At 37.6% G+C, this 23,977-nt stretch overlaps 1 protein-coding gene across 3 annotated transcripts in view; it reads left to right on the top strand.

Annotated features, from left to right (window-relative positions):
• Nucleotides 1-23,977, top strand: part of METTL24 (methyltransferase like 24) — a 115,965-nt gene that overhangs the window by 41,473 nt on the left and 50,515 nt on the right. For all 3 annotated transcript variants that reach the window (XM_047762664.1, XM_047762660.1, XM_047762668.1), the window contains 2 exons: nt 1,196-1,335; nt 10,915-11,143. In XM_047762664.1, coding sequence (XP_047618620.1) covers nt 1,196-1,335; nt 10,915-11,143 — 369 coding nt within the window. The remainder of the gene's footprint in view (nt 1-1,195; nt 1,336-10,914; nt 11,144-23,977) is intronic.

Raw genomic sequence — 23,977 nt, 5'->3', positions numbered from 1 at the left:
AGGGAGATGCTGGCTCTATGTAATATGCTCTTTTCAGATTAACACTTTGGAAAATCACTTAAATAAAAGGGTTGGGCAAGCCTAGAGTATCATTTTTAATGAGAAAATTGTTTGCTTTTATGTTTTCCAATGAATTAAAGCAATGGACCTCAAAACAGCCTTTGTATCTGGCGTGATCTGTTGTCTGTGATGCGACAGCAAGAGCTGCTGCATGATTCATGGAGCATCATGATGACTGTGAGGGTTTTGTGGGATTAGGGGGAAATACTGCTGCTAAGTAAGATAAATACCTTGGCCACAGAACTTGTTTTCTTTGGTTCCACCAGCCTCAGCTGTGCACAGTGTGCCAGCCTCAAACACAAGTCAGAATTCCACACAAAGTATATTTGCTTAATGTGCATTTGAAATCAGAAACTTGCTTCCTTCCTTGTTCTCTTTGGTTTTCTCGTCTAATTTTGAAGAATGAGTTAAGAGAGGTGTTTTGGCTAGCTCAGGAAGAAACTCCTTCCTGACCTGGACTCTTGCCCTTCCCCCCACGAGAAGCTCATTAGAAGAGTGTATCACAAAGAATACTGTCTTACTAGTAAGAACGATGTATTAGTCTCAATTGACCCCTGACAAGCTGTTTACCTTGGTTAACACATGCTACCTTTTTGGACCATGGTGACCTCACCTGCCTGTGATAAGGAATAGATATCTCGTATCCTAAGATCTATGCCTATGGTCATATCTCACAACTTCTAATAGGAATACTGTGGGTAACAGACCTCTGTGGTTGGGAAGCACTGCTCTTCCTTTTTGGAACACCCTTCTTGGTCTCAGCCTCACAGCCTCAACTTATGTTCCTCCTCTAAGACTAATGCACCTTTGCCAACCTTTCCTGACTCCTTCTCTCTGCCATCCTTGTTCCTGATTTTTTTCTCTCCTGTGCACTCTGCGCATAAAGGTATAGCAGTTCTTAACTTCCCTTCAAACCTGCCTCTAGTCTCCACGAGGTTACTTATAATCCAGAATTTGGAATTCCTCCAAATGTTTTACGGCAGCCTTGTGTTTCCCTGGGGAGGGGGTAGTTAGCTGTAGAGAAGCCCGTAACTCTCCTGTTATGGTTTTCAGGGACTGGGAAAGCAGTAAGTTTCTACCTGCCATTTATCATCCAGTGCTTTAAATTATTCACATTGATTTCCAATCCTTACAGATTGCATGTGATCACATGAGCACAGACAGCCTGGCTACTGACTCCAGCCCTACAAAAAAGCCCTGGTCAGTCTGTCTTGATGACAGGTTTGGCTTAGCTCATCAAATCCATAGCAAGCAGTGCCGCCTCTATTCTTTAGGGTAAGTACATTTTTACAGTAGAAAACAAAAGATGCTTCTGCTGGCAGTCAAGGCTTTTTCAGCAATACAAATTATGAATGGTTGCAAGGAATAACAGGTGCTATGCTTCTTCTCCTGCCATTGTTTCAGACTTGTCTGTCATTTAATTGTGGGTTAGTAAGTTGACAAGTTCCATTTTCAGCATGATGATGATCCACTTGGTAAAGCCAATGATTCCAAGCTAGAATTAGAGCAGTCTTATTAGAAACAGAAAAATATTATGAATGTACCTAGGGAAAAGAACAGTGAGTATATTAGAAATGTTATACAGTTATGATGAATGACCCAAGACAAATGGCCACTGTTGGAGCCTTCCTTATGTTTTATGCCAATGGTAAACTTGTGTACACTTTTACACTAAAAAAGGAGGAAACCTTTTTGTAGAAGCAGTGAGATTTTGTTACAAGTGTCAGAAATATTGATACTCAGTTATTCAGGCTGAAAATGACCTAAATGTACAAATTTATTTATTTATTTATTTGCTTTTTATGGCCTCACGTGTGGCATATGGAAGTTCCCAGGCTAGGGTTCAAATCAGAGCTGCAGCTGCCAGCTTATGCCATAGCCACAGCAACGCCAGATCTGAGCTGTGTCTGTGACCTACACCACAGCTCACAGCAACACTGGATCCTTAATCCAAGGCCAGGGATCCAACCCACATCCTCACGGATACTAGTCAGGTTTGTTAGTATTGAGCCACAATGGGAATTCCTATACAAACAGACTTAGAGAGCTTTTTATAAAAAGGTGAATATAAGATAATGAATGAGACTATTTCACCAAATATACCAGTATTCATATGAAGAGTCCTGAAAACTTACAAATTATATATGTCTCAAAAAAAGGCAGGAGAGAGTTATTCTTGTTTGAAATACCCTGTTGTGTTGACTCTGTAGAAACTGTGGTTAAGTTCTCAGGCAAATCCTTGGAGTCCTTTACAAAATACCAGCAACCCTCACAAGTTTCATCTGCTTCTCCCACGACAATGCTTTCATCTCCTCAATGATTTACATTCAGGCTCATGAGTGACAAGTACCAACCAGAATCCTAGATGATATTTGGGTGGGTGATGTGCAGGCTTACCTAAAGTTGCTGATGCATAGAGGATCCCCATTGCTGTCAAACTTAACCAAACAAGAATTCTTAGTTATAGTTATAGTCCTCCAGGATTTTTTTTAAAAAACGAAAGTTTCAAATAAGAGTTTCATGATAATGGAAACATTCTTCTCTGGGTTAAATGAAGAGCCATGGTGTATATCAGTGGATACATAGTACACACTCATATATATTTGCTGCATAAGCAATTGCTTGGGGTAAAGAGACTAAAGAGGGAAGCTGGTTCTACCATGGTTTAAACTAGGAGGCTGAAGATTAGGAAATGAATTGCTCAACCAGTCAATTAAAACAGAGCTCTTTTTTTTTCTTTTTTTCTTTTTTTTTTAAAGGAGCCCACCAGCTATGCTTCCAGATTGGAGGAAGAATGGGAAGTTGTGACAGTAGTGTTTATTTTATATCATATTAAAAATGTATGAAAGTAGGTCATAAAAATAATTGCATGGTACTACATGCAAATTAGAGATCTCAGCTTGGTCCTATTTTCTTGCCCCAAACTGCCTTTATGTTTTGCTTAATATTTTACACCCTGGAATAATTTCATTGAAAGCATATTACTGAGTGAAACAAAACTGGGAGAGCTGTTTTGGGGGAAATTTTTCAGGTTCCTTTTTGCTTTCTTTATACTTTAGAGCCATTAGATAAAGCAGTTCTACTGCAAGATTTCAGATTATTACATGTAAAATGGTGATTTCTTTTTTGCATTTAAATGTTCGCTTTTGAAAACCAACTTTGTAAAGAGCAGATTTGGAAGAGTTGAATTCTACTGGGAAAAGGAATGAATAGATTTTAAGGGCCATCATTTGATTCAAAACCTTACAATGCTTAATTGAAAACTGAGAACTAAAGAAAATATTTCTTATGCCCTAAAAAAAGGATGCTTTGGGTAGTGAATGTTTACGTCAATGGTACTGTTACTCAGGATTGAGAATCCTCTTGGGTGAATTGCTTTCTTCAGAGGCAGGTAAATAGCTGACTGACAACATCTGGACTGATGCTGAGGGAAGAAAGACCCAGGCCAGAATTGGTGGTCCTGAAATGAGGTGCAGGCATTTGGGAGTATTGGGATGGGCAGAGAGGGTAGCTGACAAGTGGATCTTGGGGCCCCTCCATCCAAGGGCCAGGGCTATGGCGGCAGAAAGACCATACCACTGCTATGCCCAGCCATTCCTGTCCTAACTGAGCATGATGAAGGTAACTACAACTGGGGGTGAGCTTCTGGGAGTGAGAGGAAGAAGAGATCTGAGGATATATGGATCAGAAGGCAGAGGCTGAATGCCCTCCTTCTGATCTGTGTCCTGCCTTTCTTCCATACCCAAGAAATGAAGCTGGTTATCACTTATGCCTTCTCTCTGATGTCTGAAATTTCTTTACTAGAAGTCAGAGCTTTTTATTCTGCAGTTAATGTAAAAGACATGTTTTTTTCTAGGAGAGTGCACTCTGGGTAAAAGTTCAGATGAAAATTAAAAGCAGATCCCGTTTAGTTTTGAAAAGCAGTAGAATAGAGCAATTAAAATAGGGGAAGGCAATGAAAAGGAAGGTTATGTTACAGAGAGGGGGAAGAGAAGTGAGGAGAGGCTGTGGGTTCACATGAGAATGCTGTCTACTGCACGACTTCAGACGGGGCCTGCCCTGCAAGACTTTTGCTCTGTGAAGTGGAGAGCTGATGGGGTGGGATGAGGGTGGTAGCTAAAGTGAATTAGGAAAAAAAAATCACCTTTTTATCCTTCATGCTAAAGATTATATTTAGGGGTAGAAGTGGAAGTAGAAGACTTGAGAAGGAATAATATATTGGTAAATCTTTTTCATCTCTTCTTTAGTTCTCTGGTATATTGTACCATTTGGTTTCAAGGCATAAATTCTCAGCATAAGACAGAAGAAAATTTAATACATGATACATGGTTAGGCAACAAGAGCCAATATCTTATATAGAAAATCTGGGACGTCTGGTTGCTCTGAGCATTTCAAGAGGAATGAATGAGCTCTAGAGCCAAAATTTTGTCTTTAAATAGTTTAATTAGCACAACAGTTTATATTCTGTATGAATGAGGAGCCAGAAAGTCATGGACCCAAGGACCTGTTTTAAAAAATTTTTTTTCCTAATCATCCTCCTCTTGAAATTTTAATGCTATAGGTACACTGTGTATCTATTGATGTATGTCTAATCTATGCTTTAGATGTAAAAACAGGAAGTCCTTTTTGGACACTTAAAAGTCAATTTCTGGGAGTTCCTATGGTGGCATAACAGGATAGGCAGCATCTTGAGAGCTCTGGGATGCAGGTTGGATCCTCGGTCCAGCTCAGTGTGTTAAAGATGCAGTGTTGCTGCAGCTGTGGCTTAGGGGGCAACTGAGGCTCAGATCTGATCCCTGGCCTATATGCCATGGGGTGGCCAAAAAAAGAAAAAAAAAGGAATCAATTTTTGCCCCTTAGGGATGATATTATCCCTGTTGAGGATATATGTTTTAGATGAAATTTTGGCATTTTATGCAATGATATTTAATAATAATTAATAATTGTAAAATATTATTATCTACTATTCAGTGTCATTTATGCTTTGGAAAATCTAGTTCTTCCCAGTTGGCAGTTCACAGATCTGGGTAATTATTTGGCCAGATTCTCTGGTTCCTGCTGGAATGAGGAATGGACAGCTGAAACTCCTGAGGAAAACACTAATTTGTCTTCTTCCAGCATTAGTGTCTTCAGTGATGAGAGTTGAAAACGTTCCCTATATCTGCCCCGATTTTTTTATTTTTTAAAACAGCTTTGTTGAAATATAATTCGTATGCCACACAACTTACCCATTTAAAGGGCATAATTTAGTGGTTTCTAGTCACCATAGTCAATTTTAGAACATTTTCATCACTCCAAGAAAGAAGCCCTGAACCAAGTAGCAGTCATTTCCAATTCCCTCCAACCCTCTTCTTCCTCTTCCTCCTCCAGTCCTAGGAAAGCACAAATCTATTCTCTGCCTCTGTAGATTGACCTATTCTGGACATTTCAGAGAAATGGAAGCATGCAGTGTGTGCCTGTTTTTGACTGGCTTTTTCTGTTTAGCATAATGCTTTCAGGGTTCCTCCATGCTGTAACATGTAACAACATTTTATTCCTTTTTACGCCAAATAATATTTCATTGTATGGATATACCACATTTTATTTATCCACTCATCAGTTGATGGACGTTTGGGTTGTTTCCACTGTTTGGTTCCTGTGAATAATATTGCTGTGAACGTTCATGTACAATTTCTTGTGTGGACATATGTTTTCACTTTTCTTGGTTATATACATTTTATGATCCCACCAGCAGTGTATGAAGATTCCAGTTTCTACTCTCTGTCATCAACGCTTACTATTACTAGTCTTTTTTTTTTTAAATTATTATTATTATAGCCATCCTAGTGGATGTGAAGTGGTATCTCATTATGATTTTCTTTGTTTCTCCCAGTTGGCTAGTGATCTTGAGCATCTCTTCATGTGTGGGACATAAAGGACAGTCACATTAATACTCTTAGGAATATTCTTAAAAGAATAACCAAGGACTTGAAATAGTGCCACATCCATCCTTTCTACGTTTGAGTAGCTTCGAAGAGCATGCAGTTGCCAGCACTGTAGCTAGTCCAAGGAGCACCTTTATACAACTTAAGAAAGGCGTCTCCTCCCTCAAGAACCTTTACTGCCATCTGCTGGATAATTATTATTGTGGTGACTATGATGTGAGTGGTGCCCCCTAGAGTTGTTTAGTGTACAGCCTACACAGCCACATGTAAGGGATCCTGGTTGTTGCTCTCTGAGACATCAGGAGAGGAGGGCCACGATGGTTCCTCTGTTATTCTATTACCTTTGGAAATTTAGTCCTAAAATCCTCCCCCTTCCTGTTACTTCAACAAATCTGTCAGATTTGATGGCCCTTCTATGCTGAAGAGATTGTTGTGATCCCAAACCCATGCATTACTGGAGTTCCCGTTGTGGCGCAGTGGTTAATGAATCTGACTAGGAACCACGAGGTTGTGGGTTCGATCCCTGGCCTTGCTCAGTGGGTTAAGGATCTGGCGTTGCCATGAGCTGTGGTGTAGGTCACAGACATGGCTCGGATCTCGAGTTGCTATGGCTGTGGTATACTCTGGCGGCGACAGCTCTGATTAGACATCTAGCCTGGGAACCTCCATATGCCTCGAGTGTGGCCCTAAAAAGATGAAAAGACAAAAACAAACAAAAAAACCACATACATTACTATATACAGCATAATATTTATTAGCATGAGTTATATAATTTTATCTTTCCCCCATGTAGAGGTGTAGGTTAGTATTCATGAAGGTTTATACCTTTGACTATACCTATTAACTGCTTAACTATTTCGGAAATGAGTTGTAGCAGGAATTGGTAGTGTTCTCCAATAGTCATTCTTCCATTCTTCTTTGGTAACAAAACTCCTGAGTTTATCAGGGCAGCCTTCCCTGCAGCTATAAACAGCCATATGACTAGCTTTGAGCAATGTAATATAAGTGCAAGTGACGTGTGCAGTTTCTAGGCCATACCCCTAGGAGGAGAAGATGTGATCTTTACTTCCCCTTTTACTTTTCCTGATGGCTGGAATGCAGATGTGATGACAGGAACTTGAATAACTATTTCAGACCTTGAGGTAAAAGCCATATGATCTGTGTTTTATATGTATAGCCCATCCCATGCCATGTTGGATATTGTACTATATATTCTAGGAATTCCAGACCCTACGTAATAACTTTCTTTCCCTTAGGGCAGCATTATGTGGATTTGTCTGTCATCATTCATCTATCTACTCAGCACTAGGGATTCAGAAATAAGCAAGATTGACACAGCCCTTTTCTTAATGGAGCTTTATTGTCTAGTAGTTGACAGTTCCCCAGATTCAAATATTCCTTCCATGATCCTGTGTCCCATGCTTATTTAAAGTGAGGTAGAGTGTAAAGAACACATGCTTTGGTACTACCTGGATTGGATTTGAGTCCTGATTTTAACCACTTTGGGCCACTTTTTGCAACATGTGTGTTTATTACCTTTGTTCTTCCTCTTTTTACATCTACCACAACCTTGACTAATTTAAACTAAACTTGAAGAAGTACTTTTTTTTTTTTTTTTTTCTTTTTAGGGCCGCACCTGCAGCATATGGAGGTTCTCAGGCTAGGGGTTGAATCAGAGCTATAGCTGCTGGCCTACACCACAGCCACAGCAATGCAGGATCCTTAATCGGCTGAGCAGAGGTCAGGGATCAAACCTGCAATCTCATGATTCCTAGTTGGATTTTTTTCTGCTGTGCCATGACAGAAACTCCCCATTTTTAATAAATGAAAATAAGAATTCAAATATTGATTAAATAATTGTAGCTTATTACTCTCCAAATCGGGACATACTATATATTTAGATTAAGTGGATTTTATTTTGTAAAAGTAACTTAACAAAAAATTACAAATTTTACCATCTAATGATTAACATATGTGTGTATTTGTATATACTTATAATATTTCTAATAGAGAGCACTTGTACATGTGCACAAGATTTCTGGAAGAATACACAAAAAACTGCTGATTATCTCTGGAAATTGATGGCTAAAATTCTAGTGGTAGGAAGTATTTACTTTTCATTTTCATCATTCATTTCAAGTTACTTTACAACTTGAACTTTTTCTAAGTTTATTGTTTTTAATTAAAAGAAATTGAAAACGTATTAATATATAATAAAGTACTAAAAATACTAGTTACACAACTGTGTGTGGTTAATTCTTAATTTTTTTGAGGCCTTGATTAAAATACACACATGTTTTATATTGGAAAATCTTTTTTTGAAACAATATTTTGAAAATCCAGAGACAAATTTCTATACTCTAGAAAATTTATCTACAAATTATATTTAATGAGCACTTTTTTGGGCTAGTGTTTTGTTCTTTTAGTAAAGCTACAAAACTGCCATTTTCCATTGGGTGATCTATGATAATATGAGTTTGCTCTTCTAAATTTCCACAGATTCAATTAAATGAAAAAATTCCTTGGTATAGGTGAACTCTATATAACATTCTTATCTATATGGAAACAAATCTATCTATTGAAAAATGCTTTATAGTGTCTACCGCAGCTCTTGGATTTAGATTTAATGCCAGGTTTATCAGTTAGCTATTGCTGTGTAATAAGTCACTCTAGAACTCAGTAGTTTAAAACTATTATTTATTATTGCTTACATGTCTGCACATCAGCTGGGTTTTAGTTGATTTAGGCCAGGCTTGGCCGAGAGACTTCTCAGGCTGAGGTGGCTGAGGGCAGCTCTGTGTTTCGTAGAAGGCCGGTAAATTGGCTGGGGCACCTCTGCTCACTGTCTTTTGTTTTCCTGAGGCCAGCAAGCTGTCCAGGGTAGGTTTTTATCACAGTGATGGTACAAGAGAGTGAACTGAAGCATTAGAAGCATAGTATCAGGACTGGTATCATGTCTCTTCCTTCCAAAAAGCAAGTCACATAACCATGCCAAAAAATCAGGGGGCAGGAAAGGACACTCTATTCATGATGAATGTGGTAGTAGTGTGGATAATGGGGTGAAGAGTTAGGGCAAGTGAGTCAGTCTGCAACACCAGATTAGATAAGTAACAAATTTGTGGAAAGCTCAGATAGAGATTTCAGGGGCCCAAGCTGGGTGGATTCAATAGGAGATTGAAAATAGAAAACAGGATCTTTTAGATATAAAGAATGGGAGTGAGTTTGTGAGAAGAGTGCTGAATCTTTTTCTAGTCAAAAATGTCAAGAGGTTTATATCTGAGAGATAGCAGAGGGCTGATATGACATGAGTCCAGTGAGAATAAAGCAATGTAGTGGGGAGTGAAGGGAAAGAGTAAGGCAAATAGGGAGTTTCCATCATGGCTCAGCAGTTAATGAACCCAGCTAGGATCCATGAGGATGTGTGTTCGATCCCAGGCCTCACTCAGTGGGTTAAGGATCCATGAGCTGTGGTATAGGTCACAGACACGGCTAGGATCCTGTGTTGCTGTGGCTGCGGTGTGAGCCAGCAGCTCTAGCTCTGATTTGACCCCTAGCCCATGTGCTGCAGGTGCGGCCCTAAAAAGCAACAGCAAAAAAAAAAAAAAAAAAAAAAAAAGAAGGCACATAGAGTATTAAGCATGTCTTGGTGTGGAATTCCTGTTGTGGCTTGGTGGGTTACGAGCCTGACTAGTTTCCATGAGGATGCAGATTTGATACCTGGCCTTGCTCCGTGGGTTAAGGATCTGGCATTGCCTTGAGCTGTGGTTCAGGGCACAGACATGGCTCAGATCCTAAGTTGCTGTGGCTGTGGTTTAGGCTGGCAGCTGCAGCTCTGACTCAGTCCCTAGCTTGGGAAATTTCATATGCCACAGGTGTGGCCTAAAAAATAAATTAATTCATTAAAATTTTTTTTTAAAAAAGAATGTCTTGGTGAAAGATCTCTGTTCTGAGGACTTATTTTAGTTAACTAAATTGTTAACTAAATGAGCTTGTATATTTCCAAATTATAAAATAGTCTTAACTAGTAGAGTCTAGAAGATTAAAACACTATTTCTGCACTGGGTTCAGGTTTGGCCCGTGCATTATAGATACTCTGCAGGATTTTGTTATCTTCAATCACATATAATTATAGTATTTTGGGCAAGTCATAATCGCCATTTAAAAAATCATCCTCTCTCAGTTAATTTCATGTTTTTCATTCAAAATTATGCTTCAGTCAGTTACAAACCTTACATCACCAAGTAAGGAATATTTCTGAGTTATTAAAAATTCATAGGTATGTGAATGTTCCATGTGTTACCTGTGTACTTAAGTAAAATTAATTCATGATTTCTTCCCTCAGTTGATGTGAATTTAAGTGATATACCTCTTTTTCTGCTTGAGTACCAGATGTAATAGAAATGCATACATCTACCTTTTTTTTTAACTGTACTATTTAAAATTTACTCTATTTCCAAGAAAACAGATGTTGTCTTTAAGTCAAACTGCATGCACAGCACTGTGGCCTTTACAAGGGAGATAATTTACCTCATTAGTAGAATGCACCTCTCCCTAAGGATCCTGGGACTTACATTTTTAACATATTCTGAGCAAATCTCTTAAGATGACTATATAGTCTTTTTGTTTCATTGCTACTATAGTTTATATCTTTAAAAAATCATTTTGATGTGCTTTTACATGTTTGAACATGTGATTCTCTGATCCTCATTTAGCACATAATTTCTCTGCTTTCATTTACCCAGAAGCTGTTAGGATTAATGCTTTTTTATGAAGGAAGGTTTATTGAATGTGTACAGCTAGTAGTGTAGTAAAACAAGAGAAGGCTTGATATGACTAAGAAAATTGGTCCTGGCAGTGTCATTTTTGTTACTTCAATACTTTTGCTCTATTATATTTTTTGGTCATTGATTCCCACCCACTTTCTTTACAGGCTGGGAAGTGATGATACCCATTTTGAGGTTGGCATGGCCAATGACGGATGTGAAGTGCATCGTTTTGATCCTAGTGTTAAATCAGCTCACGTTCTGGAAAACGAGCGTCTTTGGTATCACCGCTTGTCCATCGACTGGCGGGACCCCCACCCAGCTGTTGCTGCCCAAAAACCGTACAGCAACACCAGAAAACTGGGGACCATTTTGAATGAATTTGGACATCACAAGGTCAGATTTTTCATTTGATTTCATATTTAAAGTGAACAAACTCATAAGCTTTTTTTTAAAAACACACAGCCCAAGGATTGGATAGGCGAAGGCCCAGTTTTATCTGTACTGATTACTTATTTATAGAGTCAGCTCTGTAGATTAAAAAGTTTAGGCAAAGATACAGATATTTACATTGATTTCACGATTTTAGTTATTGTCTACTCTATACCACTCCTATTTTGACCAAGACTGGGCAAGGAGACTAAGAAACTGACTTTTGGCATGGGCTCAAGAGTACCATTTCCGTTTGGCAGTTGATTTTAAATTTCCAGATAGAGCAAACTGCTGATGTCAGCTTCAAATATAAAAAGTAATAACAGCCAGATTTATGATTAATAAGAGATTACTTGTGTATCATGTTTCTTACTGCTGTGACAGTGATTTTTGATTCTGTCAGGCTCTTAAAGGTCAGAAAATGTGTATAGCTTTGATTAAAATGTACTTTGTAAAATTAAATGAATATATGTTTATTAGAACTGATCTAATTATGTCAAAAGATGTCAAATCTCTACACATATTTTATTGTGAATGGATAGTAAAAGGAAACTCAGTCTTTGAACTGTGTTTTTTTTTTTAGTGTAGACGTGGCTAATAGCATTCTTTAGGCAGATACTTGTGTTTGATTGCCAATTCTTCTTGAACTTGGCTTATCATGGCCTATTATTCCAATCAGAGATGACATGTAATTTAAGACATGCCGGAATGGGTGTTTCCGAGATACAATGTACATGGAACTCAATTTTAAACTTGAGTTGACTGCTTAGTCTTTAATACAGACTTTTCCTCTGCATTGTTCTTTTTTTCCTCTCCCACCCTCCTCTTTCTCCTGCCCATCCCCCTCCTCTTCTTTCTCTTAAAAAACAAAAAAACAAAAAAACAAACAAACTCAAAACAGAAAACAAAAACTTCCTTTAATTGGTCAGCAGAAACTTATTCAAGAACTTCAAAGAACTTGCTATTCTTTTAACATGTGTTTTAAATTTTATCTTTGTATTTTGGTTTGCCATTGAGAGTAACTAGCACTTAATATTTAGGAGCCTTAATGAAACACATATAGGGTTTAGGGGTTTAAAATCTTTGAAACAGAATCCAGATAAGTGGAAGCATTTTTCAGAACTTTATTTTGTTTTCACTGCTTGTTACCTTCATGGACATGTCTTTTGTAGCTGAAACTGTAGGCTTTACTCTCTAACATGTCAACTCTAGATTAAAGAGCTAACTACTGATTCTTTGTGTTCATTTAGGAGTCTTGCTGATCCTTCTTAATGCTCTTGACATCCTAGCCCTATCCACCTCCACTCTTCAAAGAAAAGGTGGAGTAGAGGAAAGAGGTGAAACACAAAGCCATTTTGCTTTTTTTCTGTAATATTTTAGCCAAAGATTTGGTAAATGTGAGGATAAAATGAGACTTTGAAAAATGACTGTGGATATAATTTATCAAAGCCACATTTCATATGAAAAAGAGTTTTCAGATAATCAGGTAGGCACCTGAATTGTGCTTGTTGAACTCTATGGAAGCTGCAGTGGGCAATCCTTCGTGCTGTAGATGAAGTTACAACACTGTTCCTGAGGCAGCAGCAATGTTTACAGTGATAACTAAAAGGGATAAGTGTTTCAAAAGATTTTTTTAATATTCATAAGGCTATTGTTTTTATTGAAAACACTGATAATGACACTTAAAAATGATTGAGAGAACAATTTTATGTTATGGGTATTTTACCACAATTTAAAAAAGTAGATGAAAAAAAATCTCATTAATAATGAAAGTGATCTGGTTCAGAATTGCCAGGTATGTGTTGGCCCCTTAAAAAAAAAGTCCCTTGTTGAAAATTTAAACAATGCTGATGTTCTTTCATGGAGATGTTTTTGGGAGAATACTTTAAAACAAAAACAACAAAAACTAAAGCCACTGGTAAGTGATTGCTTCCATTAGGAACATGTTTCTAGGAGCTGTGTGGTGCCAGATAAAAGGAAACCTTGTTTGTGGCCTACAGCAGGCAAGGTCTGTTTTCATTTTTCTGCATGTATACAGACCCTGGTAAATAGGATGTAGCTTTGGTAGGGAAAACAAATAGGAACAAAAACACACTGAAAAATGTCAGTGCTTTTTGCCTTGCCTCTTTCACTCACTTTTAATGAAAGTCCATAGAAACAAAAAAGGTTTATATTGTTTTGTTTTCACTTGATGAATTTAAAATATCTCATATAGTTTTGCAGTGTTTTTCATGTTAAGAAATTATTTTTCTTCTCTTTAGCCATACCTAGATTCTAGCCACTCAGGAAAAAATGTAGGCAAAAATAAAAGGCAGAATTCTGAGGGGGTGACAGTAAGATCACATGGTTTTCATACTCCTTTTAAAACTCTTTGGTAATTTTAACTTCAAACTGTAAATCAAAACTAAATAAATAAATAAACATTCCTAAAGCATCAAGTGAGAGTAGCTGCATCAGCAAAAGCATGTGCATTGGAAGCCCAGTCTGTCAGGGAATAAAATCACCTGGATCCAGCATTATTTGAAATGATTAACTGTCTTCTCTTGGCTGAAATGCTTGTTGCTATAACTATGAATAAGAATTTTTCCAGAATGTGACTAGAAATATCAAATCTGAAATTTCTGCTCATATTAATTGTAATGGATGCTTTTTCTCTAAAGACTTTATTGAACAGTATCCTAAATGATCCAGGCTGGCTAATGAAAAATTATTATTGTTATCCCTGTAAGCTCATTGCTGTGGGTTTGAGGCATGGATCCTCTTGTTGGTTTTTGGCATTGGGTGCAAATTATTTAACCTTTCTGGCACTTAGTTTGATTGCCGGTAAAATGAGGACAATGATACCACCTAAATGGATTGTTTCTGAGAATTAAATCAGAGAGCACAGTGTGAAAGCCTCCAGCAGGATGCATGGCATGAATTTGTCATTTGATTTTAAATTCCAAGAATTTTTATTAACAATTTCAGTAAATTTTTTACTAAATTGTATAGGAACATCTTTTTCTCTCTTTCCTTGTTTTCAGGGAAAATATATCAAAGACTTTTCTGAAAATTGTTAACTGCACCTTATTCTAGTCCAGAATTTTTAATGAAAACTTTGTGTGAAATTGAAGAGAATTGGTACCTTAGACTTAGGCTTAGAAGAACTATTATTTCTTGCTGCCTCAAGGCACTGAACAGCTTTGCTGGCGACTGTATAGAAAGTAAATACTTTGTTGTATAGAAATGAAATAAGCTGCTGAGAATTAATGTAGGGAAGATATAGACCATGGGGTTGGGGCTACCAGTCAGGGGACCTAAGTGGAGCTGGATTTCCTGGGGGTTGTGGGTTCTTCCTCACCTGGAGACTTGCCCCTGAGGCTGAGTGTCCATTTGGACTCTAAAAGGAATACCACTTGCTGCTTCTTTGAGCAGAGAGCCCACCATTAACTATAAAACATCTGTTCTGTTGTGTGATTGCTGCTATGTTTAAGAAAATATGAGCTTTGAAATTAAACTATGAGAACATTCCTTCTTCTTCTTGCTTATGAAGTTTGCAAATATAAACAATATGTTGATACTGCCATACATTGAAATGCTTCCTAAGAATACTATTCATGCTTTGCTAATGAAAGTAGAAAGTGATAGACTCTTTCAGAAAGAACATTCCACTGTGTGTGTATATTTTGTCACTTTTTATTTCTAGAAATCCTCTTTGCCTTAAATTCTATTTTGCCTGCTATTAGTTTTCCCATACCAGCTTTTGGGGGCACTAGTTTTTTATATGAAATGCTCTTCTAGAGTTCTTTATTTTCATATTTTTTGGATATAGTTTTAGTTTATGTATAGCCTGTAGGAGTGTCATATTCGGTATATGTCTGGATTATGTTTTTACATCTAATCTTTAAACAGGTTTGTTTAATTCACATATTTATTGCAATTACTGGAGTATTAGGATAAATTTCACTTCTTTCTAATTTGGCTTTTTTTTGGTTTTTTAGTACTTGGCAAAGCTTGTTGTTTTATTCTTCATGGTTACCCTTAGATTTTAAATGTATAGAATTAACTGTAAAATTTTAAAACAACATGTAAAATTATTTGGTACTTCTATATTCCTCCTAAACACAACAAAGATCATAGCAAGTTAACTACCTATTGAACTTGGGCCCCACATTGCTATTATCAGGAATTTTAGTTGAGATAATTGTAGATATATATGTAGTTATAAATAATAGTACAGAGATTCCATATATCCTTTCCCCAGTGGCAACAGCTGGATACTGACAGTGATACAGTTCACATTTCTAACACCATGAGGATCATGTTACCTTTTCATAGTCATACCTACCTTCCTTACCCTCACCTCTTTCCCTAGCTCCCAATAATTACTTATCTCTTTGCCATTTCTATAACTTTGTCATTTTAGGAATGTGATATAAATGAAACTGTACAGTGTATAATCACCTTTGTTATTTAACAGAGATCCTAAGATAATAGTGAACACAATTAGAAAAGAGAAGGAATTTTAAGTGTAAAATTTAGGAAGAAGGAGGTAATATTTTTATTGTATCTATTATTATTATTTGAGCACTCATTGGCAGATAATCTGAGTGGATACTGGAAAACTCAGAATCTGGTGAAAAATTATCAAACAATTAGAGAATTTAATGAGTTGTCTGAGTGCAGTGTACAAAAATTAAAAACCTACACTTTTATCAATAGCCAGTTAGAATATATAAAGAGAAGACATATTTACAAAAGCAACCAAAAAAAAAAGTTAAAAATAAACTTAAGATATGTGCAAGGTCCATAAGAAGGAAATTTTAATTATTCTAGAATTTAAAGGAAGATTTGAACAAACTCAGAAACCATGGCATGTTCTTGGATAGAAGGACTCATCATAATGATTTAATCTTTCTTATGTTAATCTGTTCATTTAACATGATCCCAGTAAAATTACCAGTAGGATTTTTTTTTTTTTAGAATTGAGATGAGCTGATTCTAGAGTTCATATTGAATTAATGAGTAAAAATATCCAGTCAAATTATGGCATTGAAGAGTAGTAAAGGAAGTTGACTAGCTTTATGAGATATTAAAATCCTTAGAAAATTAAAGTTCTTATAAATCTATGATAATTTTTTAAATGGTGCACTTATATTAATATATAAATAGGTTAATGGACAGAACAAACAATCCAGAAGTAGATCCAAATACATGCAGATTTGATATTCAATAAAGGTGTTATCTCAAATTAGTGGGAAAAAATAGGCATTTCAGTAAGAGTTATGTGGACAACTGGTAGGCATGTTTAAAAATAATTAATTTTGATCCATGATTGATGCCCCTTAACCAAAAAATTCAATCAAATAATAAATATTTTAAAATAGTTTTTAAAATGGCTACTATAAAAATACTAGGGAAAGGAGTTCCCTTCATGGCTTAGTCGTTAACAAATCCGACCAGGAACCATGAGGTTTCAGATTTGATCCCTGGCCTTGCTCGGTGGATTAAGGATCTAGCGTTGCTGTGAGCTGTGGTGTAGGTCGCAGATGCGGCTTGGATCTGGCGTTGCATTGCTGTGGCTCTGGCATAGGCTGTCTGCTACAGCTCCGATGAGACCGCTAGCCTGGGAACCTCCACACGCCGAGGGAGTGGCCCTAGAAAAGGCAAAAAGACCAAAAAAAAAAAAAAACAAAAAAACCCACTAGAGAAAAAACTATACAGAATTCAAAAAATAATACTGGGTCATATGGTAGTTCTAGTTTTAGTTTTTTGGGAAACTACCATAGTCCACAGAGGTTGTACCAATTTACATTCCTACCAACAGTGTACCAGAGCTCCTTTTTCTTTACACCCTCTCTAGCATTTATGTGTTCTTTTTGATGACAGCCATTCTGATAGGTATGAGATGATAGCTCACTGTGGTTTTGATTTGCGTTTCCCTGATGATTAGTAATGTTGAGCATCTTTTCATGTGCCCTTTGGCCATCTGCATTTCCTCTTTGGAAAAATGTCTATTCTGATCTTCCACCCATTTTTTAATTGGATTGTTTGTTTTTTGATGTTGAGCTGTGTGGTGAAGATGTGGAGTAACTGGAACTCTCAAACATTTCTGGCAGGAAGGCAATTTCTTTGGAAAAGAGTTTGGCAGTTTCTTTCCAAGTTGTTACATTTACTAATTGTCCCAGCAAACCCACTTCCCAGGTAATATGCATATGTCCACAAAGAGACTTGTATCTGAATGTTCATAACAGCTTTATTCATTATCACCCCAGTGATAATGAATAACTCCAGTGTCCATCAACAGGTGAATAGCTAAAGCAGTTATGGTGCGAATATACCATATACAATGTACTATATATACCATTCCATCCATATATGATGGAATACCATTCAGCAGTGAAAAGGAACAAGTTCAGTAATACATCAACATGAACAAATCTCACAGGCTTCATATTGAATGAAAGAAGCCAGACACAAAAGATAATGTATTGTATGTGAAGAAGTAAAATTACTGTACATTGATAAAAGTCAGATCAATAGTCCCTGAAGCATGTGGTGGTGGAATGGAGTAAATTTACTGAAATGGTCACAGGGGAACATTTTGGGGCCTTGGTTGTTACATGGGTGTATACATCTGTCAAAAGTCATTGACTTATATACTTAAAATGTATGAGTGTTGTTGTATATAAATTATACCTAAATAAGCCATATTGCAGAAGAATGTATATAGATTTTTACCATCCACATTCCTGTTTTTGTATGTATAGAATCTTTCTGAAAACACACACAAGAAATTGGTGATACTGATTGACTCCAGGGGGAATAACTGTATGGCTGAGGAAGGACTCTGCCTTCTGTATCTTTTGAATGTTATACTTTCCGAATATTTTAAAAATTAAAATATTTTCATTCCTTCCCCTCCATTTCCTTTATTCTCTACTTCTGAATTTCCTGTTAGATGTATTTTGGAACCTCTGAACCAAGGAGAATCGCTGTCTCCTAATTGATTTTTCATATTTTAAAATATTAATCTCTGTCCTACTTTTGGGTGAATTCTTCAGTTCTGCCTTCCAGTTCCTTAATTTCCTTTTTAACTATGTCTAGTCTAGAGTTTATACCATTTGTTGATTTTTTTAAACTATAATTATTGTATTTTTCACTTGCAAGATTTTTAATTGGTATTTTTCCCATCCGTCTGTTCTTTTTTAGTTTTATATCAAAGTATATTGCTGTTGCTTCTTTGTTAAAGTAGGTATTATTCTTACCAATTGCTGTGAGTACACTAATCATACTTATTTTAAACATTTGTCAGACTGTTCAAAAATTAATTTAATCTTAGAATTAAGTAATGTCCCCATTATTGCTTTGGTTGGCTGTTTCTCATCGTTTGATTTCTGTGTGTATCTTGGATTTTTATTTGTTAGCTCATTTTCAGTGGAAGGTTTTTGGTTTGTCTACTTTTTTTCTTTCCTTTTTGGTTCCACCATTCTCTGCCTAGTGATTTCACAACAGCCTTCAGGGCCTGGTCTTATATAAACATTTGGGGACTTTGGCTTCTCCCAGTGAGTGTTCGTAGTTTATTTAGGGTTCCTTCCTGATCCCTGGGTACTCCACTCCAGCCTGTGGCTTTAATCAATGAATGTGGCTTGGCTGCACTCTCACAATAGCACTTTCAGTTCCTGTTCCCTAAAGATGCACCCCCAGGACCACTGCTACCTGCTTTAGGTGAGGAACCCAGCATGTCTTGGCTTCAGTCCTGCTCACCTCTCTAGGTTCTGGTTCATGGAGATGTTCATCTTGTTTTTGAGCCCTGCTTTGATCTTTTTGCCACCCACCCCCACCTTTTCATTCTCTTTTTTGCTTTGTGTTTGGCACGATGAGGAGGGTGTGTATCTTGCCTTCACACTTTTCTTTAAATCGGCTTTAAATTGATTCACCTTTCTTCCTTAGAATTATCTGCAGAAATAATACCCATGAACTTGGTGAATCAACTGCCCCAGTTGTTTGTTTTCCAATGTACCTTACAAATACCTTAACAAATGAAAGATTTTGAAATGCTTGTTTAACTTGCCCCAAAGCATATTCTATACCAATATTGCTCATAGGTACTGTGTATGTGAACCACCTAGGGAATCTAATGAAAATGTAGATGCTGATTTAGGAGGTTTGGACTGGGGCCCAAGACTCTGCATTTCTAGCAAGCTTCTAGGCAATGCTAATGTTGCTGGTTGGGGACTATACGTTGTGTAGCAAGTTCTGTATCACAGTTTGAGAAACATAGCAGCAGAGGATACGAATAGTAATTGTCAATGCTGGAACTTGAACCTAAGTGGTTTTCACTCCAGAAGCCCAGCAGTGGGCCACTTTGTCCTCTCCTAATGTCCTCCCCTCTAGCCTGAGTCCTTACCAAGGGTGGAGTGAGGCATCTGTGCTGTACTCCAGGTCATTTTTCCATTCTTATGTAACCAGTTGCACCAGATTTGTGTACTAGACTTGCTGCTTTTCTAGGACAAGGTTTTTCTCAGGAGGAAAACCCCTTTATAAAAATGTCTCCTGGTTGTCTGCCATACCAGTGCAAGACCCAGACACTCTTGAGTCCTAGATAACTAATGGCTTTACCCTCCAGCTGGATCTCTGCTTCTAAAACCTGTGTTCCCAATTCAACTGCATGTGCAAGACCAGAGACTCTTTATTGTATTAAGGCACATCCCAACTCCCTAGTGGGGTGCTCAGGAAATAGATACTTGTCCACCTGACTTTCTCCCTGGTACCTTTCTAAATAAAACCTACATGATATCAAAATTTGAATACTTTACTTTTTCCTACAACCTACCATGGAATTAATCAGCAATAGCTTGAACATCTAGAGGCCTTAGTTACTGATATGTCAGAAGAACATTTGGGTGGAAATCTACATGGAAACAAGATATGCTGTGATAGAGGTAGAAGTTCAGGTGATTCTTTTAGGCCCGTTGGAATCTTCTATTTAGACTTGTTTATGGTCCTTTTTCAAAGAGAGGTGCGTATCTTTCTGTATATCTGAAGGCGACTTCATCTTGCAGAATTGCTATTTAATCACAATGGTGCTGTGTCTCTGTGAAATAAGCCAGTGGCAATTTAAGAGTAATGAGTCATTCATGGTACTGAATTGCAGTTTGAAAAGGCAGAGACATCTTTCTGCCTCTATCAATCTGCAGTGGAGCCTAAGGACATGAGTTGAGAACATGAGTTGAGAACTTGTACACTGAACTTTTGAGGAAAGGAGTTTCGGCTTTTTACCCTATTCACTCATCTGTAATGGTGAGATTTGCTGTGAAACAAAATGTCTTGGCTCTTCTTAATGATTTTCAAACCATTCAGTGTATCCAAATTGAGCTGTAGTCTTTGTTTCCTTCTATGTGTTTTTCCCTTGGTTTTCCTTGGCCAATAGCCGTGATTTGAAAGGTTGAATGAGAACAGTGCTCTGGAGTCCAGAGCCCCGCTCCCACCTGTTCAGCCTCGGGGTTCTCAGATTTCAGTGTTAGAATTCAGAACATCAGACAACAAACCAAAAGTAATAGCGACACACTACAGTCAAAGAATCCAATCACTTACGGAGCTTGATTCAAATGTCAAAGCCAGGACCAACCTCAGGGATTCTTATTTAGCAGTCTGGCATGGAGCTCAGGAACCTGCATTTTTAACCAACCACACCCGACTCTATGTCAGATGATATGAAGATCACCCTTTGAGGAGGCTCCATGTGTAGAGAGGACTTCAGTGGATCAACCTTCCATTTGCAAATCCCTCATTCCCTGCTGTGCATAAAACTCTTTAAACAGGACAGAGGTCCACAGCCTGGCCGTCAGCTTCTGCAGCCTTCCCTCCCTGGCTCCTTACCAAGTCTCTGTGTCCTCTGTGCCTCAGTTTTCCCTATTGGAAGGTGAGCATTGTGAATCCCTGCCATTTGAGAAGGATGTACAGGGAAATAAACTCATGCAGATGAGAGATATGAAAGAGGAGTTTTCATGGGACCAGAACTGTGACTTTATTTTATAGAGCATTGTGACTGACTCTTGCTTCTTTGAGATTTTCAAAGGGGCCTGGTATTAATACCAAAGAGGAAGATTTCACATATGGAGGAAATTAGCCTCCAGGGATCTGGCATTTGTTTTTCTTCATTGCTGTGTAGCAGGGGTGGGCGTATTTGTCTGAGAATCTTGCCATTTTGACCAACTTTTGGGAATGAGGGCAAGTGAATCCTGAAGGAAGAGATGGGGGCTCTAAACTCCAGGTGCCCGAAAAGGTTTCCTTTTCTGTGACTTCCTTCCTAAACTGAGGGTCGTAGAGGGATGTTATGTTCAGTACTGCGCAGCTCAGAATCACAGGGTCAGGCAGCTCTGCAAGTTCTTTTATGTGTGTTAAAAGATGCTCAATGCCTTTTGACAGTAAGAGCTCTAAGAACTTGCTATGTATGGTATTAGTGAATCCTCTGAGGGAGAGATTCCTGAACAAATCTGTGAGGTCACAGCTGGGCTGTGCTGACCATTTCTGCCTCAGCAACTCAGCCATGCCAGCCTCTGAGGTTGTTACCCACGCGTAAGAAACCACCCAGGAAGCAGGCTCTAGGTGCTTGGAGAAAGGTGGTCACAGTTTCACTTGGAGGTAAAACCTGGTTTAATTTTCAGCTGGTGAAAATATCAGGAAAGGAAGATTTCATTTGCCACTTTTTAGTTAAAAGCATAAGGACCTTAAAAAAAACCCACAAATTTCCTGGCATGGAGTGGCATTCAACAGTTTTGCAATTAAAATGATAATGAAACATTTCTTATAAGAATTTCTCTTTAAAATCATTGCGATGGGTTCACAGCACACCATTAGAAGGAATTATGTAAAGCAGCCTCTCTGTTCCAAGTTTTATTTTAAGATTTAATTTATTCCAGATTCTGCAGGAAAAAACTGTTCATGTGACAAGCCTGCTAACAGATGTCAATTTAGTTTTATAGCACATGCCTACACTTCAGAGTCAGAAAGTGGAGATTATACTTTTTTCCTGCTGTTTATTACATGACACGGCTTCATAACACTACGCCCCAGAGGAAAGCTGATTAATAACCTATGGGCAAGCAACTTATCACCTGCTTTCATCCTCTGCAGTGTTGAGTGTAAGCTTTATTTCACATTACCCTTTTGGATTAAGAGAGGTGATGGAAAAAGCAAAGGTGACAAAAAATGGATTTTTCTGTTTTAATATCATGTAGGTCAGAAGAAAAATTATACTGTAGTAAAGAGAAATAAGAGAAAAAATAAGAATCATTCAAATAGATAGAACTAAATCTATATAAACAGTTTTTGTGGTGTTGGTCAGTAAAACAAAGTAATTCTAAATGAAAAATATGTCAAAACCAACCATAACAAGAACTCTTCATTTCTTCATATTCACAGGGCCCATTTCTCAATGTTCACATGGCATGGTAATTATTGGTTTTTATGTTCCACTTCTGTTCACATTCCCATCTGTCCAGTCCATCAAATTGATTTATCTATTCCTTCATTATTCTATCTGTTCAATAAATTTTTATTAAGCATCTTCTATATGCAAGGACCTGTGCTTAAATAATACAGATAACAGGGATAAGTAAGTCTCCTTTTAATTAAAAATGTTTTAAATTGCAGTAAAATATGCATGAGAAAACTTACTATCTTAACCATTTTTGAATGTATAGCTAAGTAATGCTAAGTATATTCACATCATTGTGCATCCAATCTCTAGAACATTTTCATCTTGCAAAACTGAAACTCTGTACTCATTAAACACTAATTTCCCTCTTCCCCTAGCCCTTGGCCACCACTATTCTACTTTCTGTTTCAATGCATTTGACTTTTCTAGGTGCCTCATATAAATGGAATCACACAGTATTGTTCTTCTGTGACTGACATATTTCTCCTAGTATAATGTCCTCAAGGTTCATCCATGCTGTAGCATGTAACAGGATATCCTTCCTTTTAAATGTTGACTGCTATTCCCTTATGTGTATATACCACAGTTTTCTTTATCCACTTATCTGTCAGTGGACAGTTGGGTTGCTTCCACCACCTCTTGTCTATTGCCTATTTGTTTATCCACTTATCTGTCAGTGGACAATTGGGTTGCTTCCACGTTCACAATGAGGGTGCATATATCTTTTCAAGACCCTAGCCTCCAGGCCTTTTGGCTATATACCCAGAAATTAAATTGCTGAATCCTGTGGTTATTCTATTTTTATTTTATTTTTTTTGGAGAAGCTGCCATACAGTTCCTCATAGTGGCTGCACCATTTTACATTTGCATAAACAAGTCTCTTAAGATTTAACACATATCTAAAAAGACAGAAATGTGAGCCTGTAATGAGTGCCACAAGAAAAAGTGTGATGTGCTATGGAGAATGTTTAATGGAGAAGTCCAGTCTAACATGCCATTTATTTTTGTATTCCAGATGCCTTGTCCATTGGGGGAACTTAATAAGTGTTTGGTGGGTGGGTGAGTAGCCCATTGAGACCTTTGGTGATCAGGTCCTTTTCCTTGGTTTCTTTCCTGCGATTCAGCTGCCCTCCATTCTACAGGAATGGTAGGGGAGGGTAGGGAGAGCATTTGTTAATAGATGACTAGCTTTTCCTTGGTTGCCTCTACTGATCTTGGGTGAGATTATGGAAGACATGTTCCCAATAATGTCCTTTCTCTTATTCTGTGTATCGCCTAATATTCAGAGACATTGAGGTATTTCCACCAGAAATGTCCCTGCTTCTTCTTTAGGGGAGAAAAAAGAAAGCTGCCTGTTGGATGTAAGATGAAAATGT

This window comes from Phacochoerus africanus, chromosome 2, assembly GCF_016906955.1.
Source record: "Phacochoerus africanus isolate WHEZ1 chromosome 2, ROS_Pafr_v1, whole genome shotgun sequence".
Taxonomy (NCBI): domain Eukaryota; kingdom Metazoa; phylum Chordata; class Mammalia; order Artiodactyla; family Suidae; genus Phacochoerus; species Phacochoerus africanus.
The sequence above is the reverse complement of the archived record's forward strand: the minus strand, read 5'-3'. Positions and strand labels throughout refer to the sequence as shown.